General features: G+C 49.5%; 1 protein-coding gene across 1 annotated transcript in view; it reads left to right on the forward strand.

Annotated features, from left to right (window-relative positions):
* SMG9 (SMG9 nonsense mediated mRNA decay factor) overlaps positions 1-7,663 on the forward strand; it is a 25,316-nt gene that overhangs the window by 13,007 nt on the left and 4,646 nt on the right. Inside the window, exons 7-9 of the mRNA XM_011963099.1 lie at positions 2,657-2,768; positions 4,973-5,068; positions 5,507-5,592. Of these exons, the coding sequence (XP_011818489.1) occupies positions 2,657-2,768; positions 4,973-5,068; positions 5,507-5,592 (294 nt within the window). The remainder of the gene's footprint in view (positions 1-2,656; positions 2,769-4,972; positions 5,069-5,506; positions 5,593-7,663) is intronic.

The raw sequence follows: 7,663 nt of genomic DNA on the forward strand, positions 1-7,663 counted from the left end.
CAGGATGGTCTCGATCTCCTGACCTCGTGATCCGCCCGTCTCGGCCTCCCAAAGTGCTGGGATTACAGGCTTGAGCCACTGCACCCGGCCATTTTTACTATTTTTTAAGAGATGAGGGTCTTGCTCTGTCACCCAGGCTGGAGTATAGTGGCGTGATCATGGCTTCACTGCAGCCTTGAACTCCTGGGCCCAAGCCATCCTCCCACCTCGACCATATGAGTAGCTGGGACCAGAGGTATGCACCACCATGCCCAACTAATTTTTTAATTTTTTGTAGAGACAGGATCTCACTGTGTTGCCCAGACTGGGCTCACGTGATCCTTTCACGTCAGCCTTCTGAGTAGCTGGGACTACATTTGTGTACCACCATGCCTGGCTAATTTATATATTTTTTATTTTTGAGACAAGTGTTGCTCTGTCACCCAGGCTGGAGTGCAGTGGCTCAATCTCGGCCCACTAAAACCTCCATCTCCCAGGTTCAAGCAGTTCTCCTGCCTCAGCCTCCTGCGTAGCTGGGATTACAGGCATGCACTACCGCATCCAGCTAATTTTTGTGTTTTTAATAGAGACAGAGTTTCACCATGTTGGTCAGGCTGGTCTTGAACTTCTGACCTCAAGTGATCCTCCTGTCTTGGCCTCCCAAAGCGCTGGGATTGCAGACATGAGCCACCACGCCATTAATAATTTTTTTTAATTTTTGGTAGAGATGAGGTGTTGCTGTGTTGCCCAGACTAGTTTGTAGTTTTAAATACGATGGTGAGGGAAGGCCTTCCTAAGGGGAACGTTTGAGAAAAAGCATGCTTGGAGGAACATTCCAATGAGCGAGACTGGCACAATCAATGCCTCTAAAGTGGGAGCTTGCCCAGAGTGTGTGCAGAAGAGCATGGCAGCCTTGGAAGGGGAGGGGTAGGAGATAAGGCCAGAGAGGCAGAGGGAGGCACTATGGCACTGGGCCTTGTAAGCCTGCCTCCACTTTTTCCACCCTACGGTCCTCGCCACATAGCAGCAAGGGGGACCTTTCCAACCACAATTGGATCCTGTCACTGCTCTACTTAGATCTCCCAGCAGCTTCTCCAGGCTCATAGGCCAAAGCCTTACCACGCCCCACAAGGGTCTGTAGCCTCTTGCTCCCTTCCCTCCCACACACACCATCTTTCTGCTCTTTCCATGCTGGTCTTTGAGTGCTGGTACAACAAACCACCTACCTTCTGCCGACACAGCCTTCCTCTGCGTCCATCCCCCACCAGCGCCAATTAACTCCCTCTTTCTCTCTCAGCCTCAGCATTGTCATTTCCCTCTCCAGGGCAGCCCTTCCTGGCTCCAGCAACTAAGTGATCTGCGCTTGGAGCACTGCACGCCTCTTCTTTCTAACACCCACAGTTACTGATTTCTGGTAATTTGTAAACTAAACCAGAAGCTCCACAGAAGCCAAGTTAGTCTTTTTTGTTCACTGCTATATTCTGGTATCTGGCAAATAAGAGGTTTTCCGTAAAATGTTTGTAAAGTGGAAGGATGCCTGCTGTGTGTCAGACAACAGATTATGTATCTTGGGGTGAGATAGAAATTACTCTTTGAGAGGTAGGTACTATTACCCTGATTTTACAGATTTCAAAAGGTAAAATCGCTTTGCCCAAGTGACAGAGTCACCAAGTTGAACTTAGTGGTTTAGGGCAAGGCCCAGCTCTGCCTCTGCCTTCTTTTTTTTTTTTTTTTTTTTTTTTTACGGAGTCTTGCTCTGTCGCCCAGGCTGGAGTGCAGTGGCGCGATCTCGGCTCGCTGCAAGTTCCACCTTCTGGGTTCACGCCATTCTTCTGCCTCAGCCTCCCGCGTAGCTGGGACTACAAGTGCCCGCCACCATGCCCGGCTAATTTTTTGTGTTTTTAGTAGAGACAGGGTTTCACCAGGTTAGCCAGGATGGTCTCAATCTCCTAACCTTGTGATCCGCCCGCCTTGGCCTCCCAAAGTGCTGGGATTACAGGTGTGAGCCACCGCGCCCGGCCCCAGCTCTTCCTTCTTTGCCCTCATATTCCCAGCACCCAGCACACGTAGAAGTGAGGGAGACTCACCTGACGGGGAAGATGCTGGGAACAAGACCAGAACTCCCTCACTGTGGGAGTGGAGGACACTCAATGCTCTCTCTCCAGTGCCTGGGATCTAGCAGGTTTATTTGGTAATTAATAGCTGAAAGTATATATCACTATGTATCAGGCACCATTCTAAGGGCTTTACACATACCGACCTCACAGTAATACACAGAGTTTTGATCATGTGGTTATCCCCATTTACAGATGAGGAAACGAATGGAAAAAGGTTAAGGAATGTACCTAAAGCCACATAGCCAGGAAGAGGGAGAGCTGAGATCTGAATCCTGGCAGACTGGCAGAGTCTCTGCCCTTCAACACCTCAGTGTACTGGCTTCATCAGTTGAACTAATGGATCTCATTATGGGTAGGAGTGAAGTGTGCTTCAAAACATGCACTGCCCCTGCCTCCCACCCCCTGACATGGGTGGAAAGCTTAGGGAACAGGCAGATGGAAAGCTTAGGGAACAGGCAGGGTACCATGGCTCACATGCTCGGCTCACAGGGTTACACTTCGGATGCCTCCAAGGCTGAGAATCAGAGCTCTCACATACCCCTGCCTGCTCCTCTCCACAGGGCTTATGTTTTCCGGGCCCAGAGCGCTGAAATGAAGGAACGAGGGGGAAACCAGACCAGTGGCATCGACTTCTTTATTACCCAAGAACGGATTGTTTTCCTGGACACCCAGGTGCCAGCCCCGCCTGCCTTTGCCCCACCCTGCCACATCCTGCATTGAGCCTCTTCCTGGAATGTGATTAAGCCAGAACCCTGCATGGATTCCGTGTGCTTCCAGTCAAGCCATGGACATGCTGGGTGCCCTGGGGCAAGTTGTGTCTTTTCTTGGCCCTTAGTCTGTTGTCAATTTTGCCCCCATCTCATTCGCCTTCTACACAGTAGCATAAAGGATCTTCTAGTATAGTGCTGAAAAGCGTGGGCCCTGGAGAATATATGTTCTGATCCTGCCTGTTAATTCTTACCAGCTGGGTGACTTTAAGTTTTAAACTCCCTTAAACCACAGCTCTAGGCCGGGCGCGGTAGCTCAAGCCTGTAATCCCAGCACTTTGGGAGGCCGAGACGGGCGGATCACGAGGTCAGGGGATCGAGACCATCCTGGCTAACCTGGTGAAACACCGCCTCTACTAAAAAATACAAAAAACTAGCCGGGCGAGGTGGCGGGTGCCTGTAGTCCCAGCTACTCGGGAGGCTGAGGCAGGAGAATGGCGTGAACCTGGGAGGCGGAGCTTGCAGTGAGCTGAGATCGGCCACTGCACTCCAGCCTGGGCGACAGAGCGAGACTCCGTCTCAAAAAAAAAAAAAAAAAAAACCCACAGCTCTTTATAAGTAGGGATGATAACTGTACTCAGCCTCTTAGGAGTTTCAAGGATTCAGTGGAACAGTCCAGGCAAAGGGCTTGGCCAGGACCTGGCACAAGATTAGTGCTCAGGCTGGTCACTGTCATTAGAACTGACTGGTCATGCGTTTACCTGGCAGTTTTCCTCGGCTTCTCCTCTGTTCTCAGGCAAAGTCCAGATTCCTTAAGCTGGCATTCGGAGGGTATGGCTTGACTCCCTCAGACCGCCTATCCTCACCTCTGGAGGACCCCCCAAACCCCAAGCACACACACACTGATCTCTCTCTTCTCTGAACTTTGCATTTCCTGTTTTTACCTGAAACTACCAACAAATTGTGTGACCTTGTCAAGCTATTTATTTTCATTCCTCAGTTCTCTTAAGTGGGAAAAACAATATTGCCTACCTCATAGGAGGTTTGTGAGGTTTCAGTGCATTGATGCAAGTAAAGTCCCAATGACAGCACCCAACAGGAGTTAGGTGCTAAACACTCTTAGTGATTGATACCAGTATCAGGACAATAATCTCTCACCTTGCGTTTTTGCCTGGCTGATGCCTTCTTCTTCCTCAAGATTGCACTGGGGTGTGGCCTCCTCTCAGAAGCTCCTCCCTTCCACTGTTGCCCATATGCACCTCCCACCACAGCATGTGATTTGCCACCGTGTCTATTCCCAGTCCCTGCCTGCCTGAAGCTCTTCAGAGCAGAGCCCTGGCTCTGAGGGTGAGAGCTGGGGCACAGGGCCTAGCCCTTAGTGGGCACTCATAGTTGGTGGAACAGAGTTCTGAAGATCACTGTGGCACTGATGACACAGAGTGGAAAATCTACAAATGTGATGTGAGCCTTGTGTGCAGGGGCCATGGAGACCTGGAGACAAACCAAACCAGCTGTGGTCTGAGTCAAGAGACCTGTGAAGAGGAGGACAGAAGTTAACAAAACAAGACAGAATAGAGCACTGCTCAGTGTTTGATGCTCGAGAAAGCGAGCAGTTGTGAAAGCCCCTTTCTAAAAGAATTTCACTGCAGCAAGAAGCCAGTAGACTATCAGGCCAATTTAATTTAGGTCTTAAAAGTTTTTTGATTGAATGTTCCTTTAAGAAAAAAAAGTCTGGTGAGCTCACCACTGATTCTTGTACATACTGATGCAGTTTTTAAAATTCTCACCAGTTTTCACACTAATCATTTTTTTTCACCTAAGTAATTATCTTAGCGAAGTTTTGAAAGGGTCTGAAACAACTGACAACAAAATGAGTCTTTAAGGGACATGACTCATTTGAGTAAACATTAAAAATTCATTAGCAGAAAGCGATTTCTTTTTGGGCATGAGGTGCTTGAGAGCAGCAGTGATTTGTAAAGGAGTTGGAAACGTGTGTCAGCTTTGAGTGTTTTCTGTAACTTCCCCTTACTGTTCTAATGAGAAGTTGCCTGCCTTTGTTTCTGACCTTGTTTTGTCCTGAGATAGGCGATGTATTTGCCTCGAGCGTGTGAAACTTGGGTGTCTGTGAGCAGCCCTTTCCCTGACATTCTGTTCTCTTCCTTGCTGCAGCCCATCCTGAGCCCTTCTATCCTAGACCATCTCATCAATAATGACCGCAAACTGCCTCCAGAGTACAACCTTCCCCACACTTACGTTGAGATGCAGGTGAGGGAGCCAAGCCAGGCCCAGGACTGAGGTTTTACATCCCAACCCCCATCCTCCCAGGATCCGAAGAGCTGGGTATGGGTGGTCCATTAGTTTCTGCTTCGTAAGAGCCCTGGCTGCCCCAAGGGCTGTAGGAAGAGGACTGCACTGAGAGTCAGAACCGGCTCAACTCCTGGCTCTGCCTCTCAGGCAAGTCATTTCCCACCCCAACCCCTTTGAAGCCTCAGCATCTGCCTGTGTAAAATGGGGGTGATAATTCCCACCTTTCCGGAGTTAGGGATGGACTGTGAGAGAAGTGCCATCACAGTGCTGGGCACACAGTAGCTGCTTGAAGGCTCCTTGCCCTGCTGCCTCCTGAGCTGAGTCCTGGGATCAGGGACTTCTGATTAGTCCAAACAAAAGAGGTCCTCACCTCCCTTCCTTCCTGCCCACCCTCAGTCACTCCAGATTGCTGCCTTCCTTTTCACGGTGTGCCATGTGGTGATTGTCGTCCAGGACTGGTTCACCGACCTCAGTCTCTACAGGTGAGGAGCTGAGGGGTTGGGGGGTGGAGAGGAGGGACAAGGCAGGAGACAAAGGCCCAGAGACTGAGGCACTGCCTCAAGGGACAGCAGCCAGAAGGACCCTTTTAAAATTTAAGTTGGAGCAAATCACCACCATCTAACCTCAAAGCGCTGCGCGCATACACATACCCCTCCACTGACGTTACATATCTACCAGAATAAATCCGAAGTCTGCCTGTGCATGGCTTACAAAGTCCTGTGCCCTCTGGTCACCTTGCTGACTTCTCTCACTGCCTCCCCTCACTCCCTTTATTTTTATTTATTTATTTATTTGTTTGTTTATTTATTTATTTATTGAGACGGAGTCTCGCTCTGTCACCCAGGCTGGAGTGCAGTGGCGTGATCTTGGCTCACTGCAACGTCTGTCTCCTGGGTTCAAGCTATTCTCCTGCCTCAGCCTCTCGAGTAGCTGGAATTACAGGCACCCACCACCACGCCCAGCTAATTTTTGCAGCCTAGCCACGTTGGCTAGGCTGGTTTTGAACTCCTGACCTCAGGTAATCTGCCCGCCTCGGCCTCCCAAAGTGCTAGGATTACAGGCGTGAGCCACTGCTTATTAAAGCCGCAGGGCTTTGTGGCTGTTCTTCCTGCAGCCCAGGACCTCTGCACTCCGCCTCCCTCAGTGGGAAATACCCTTCTCGCAGATCTCAGACTCTCCCTCATGCCATTCGAGTCAACTTCAGGCCTTCCCTGACCATCTAACACAGCATCCCCTGTTACTCTCCCTGCCTTCTGTGTTTTCCTTCATTGCATTTACCTCTCCTTAATAGGATACTGTAGCTTTCATCCTGATCTTTCTTCCCCATTCGAATGTAAGCCCCAGGAGGGCAAGGTCCCCAGCACCTCACACAGTGCCTGGCACACAGTATTTACTACAAATTTGCTGAATAAGTAGCATGAGGAGCTGACTTGTCTGGTCTATGGAGTTTTGCTGTTCATGTCCTTCGGGTTTGTGTGCCATCCTGTTGGTATTCAGGCAGGCAGGAAAAGAAGGGGAGGCAGGACCTGGCAGGAGTCCTGACTGAAGCAACCACAGGTTCCAGAAATGCCCCCAGAAGAGACTGGCTCAGAACCTATGGCCACAAAGGCTCTTCCTGGCTTCAGGCCTCAGGAGACCACTGGGAGGTGTTGGGGGGAGCAACTTTGGGCACAGGGGCCAGGCAGAAGGAAGGGACAGGAGCTTATAGGGAGGGGAGAGATGAAATTAGGAAGCAGATTCCTTCAGAGCTAGGCAGTGCCTTCGAATCCTAGCTTACTGGGCATGTGTCTCTTCCCTCCTCAGTTCCTCAGGAGCTTATAGGGAGGGGAGAGATGAAATTAGGAAGCAGATTCCTTCAGAGCTAGGCAGTGCCTTCGAATCCTAGCTTACTGGGCATGCGTCTCTTCCCTCCTCAGTTCCTCATCAGCAGAATTATGTTGTGCAGATTCAGTGAGTTAAGGAATTGAAAGCATTCAGCATAGTCCTTGTTACATAGTAAGTGGTTGATAAAGAGAACTTAGTGTTTGTATTAGTAACCCTGGTGACAGGGATGAGCTGAGAGTCTGGCCAACAGCAAAAAACGCTTACTAGGGAGTTGGTTGTTCTGACCAGATCTAATGCGGTCAAGCTGTGATTTCTTTCTGAAACACCCATTCCTACCACCATCTGGGATTCATTCACATCTAGGTGTGCCAGGCACTGTTCTGGGCACTAGGGACACAGGTGTGAGCAAAACAGATAAAAGAGATAAAACTCCTTGGGAAGTTTACGTTCTGGCAGGGGTATTGGCTCAGGCTGGCACATGGCAGAGCCTTGTTTTTAAGCTCTTGTCTACAGGTGGGCTTCTCAGAGTAGGGGAGCCCCTTGAGATTGTAGATGTGTTTGTGTGTGAGGAAAATGTCCCCGTATTTTAGCAGATCCCAATATCCTTTACCTTAGAAAATAGGTTTGTGTACTCTTACCTATTTGAGACAATTATTTTAAAATAACAAACTGAAAATTTATATCCACTCAAAAACCTGCACACATTTTTTTTTTTTTTCACTCCAAATA

Source organism: Colobus angolensis, unplaced genomic scaffold, assembly GCF_000951035.1.
Source record: "Colobus angolensis palliatus isolate OR3802 unplaced genomic scaffold, Cang.pa_1.0 Scaffold60, whole genome shotgun sequence".
Lineage (NCBI taxonomy): Eukaryota > Metazoa > Chordata > Mammalia > Primates > Cercopithecidae > Colobus > Colobus angolensis.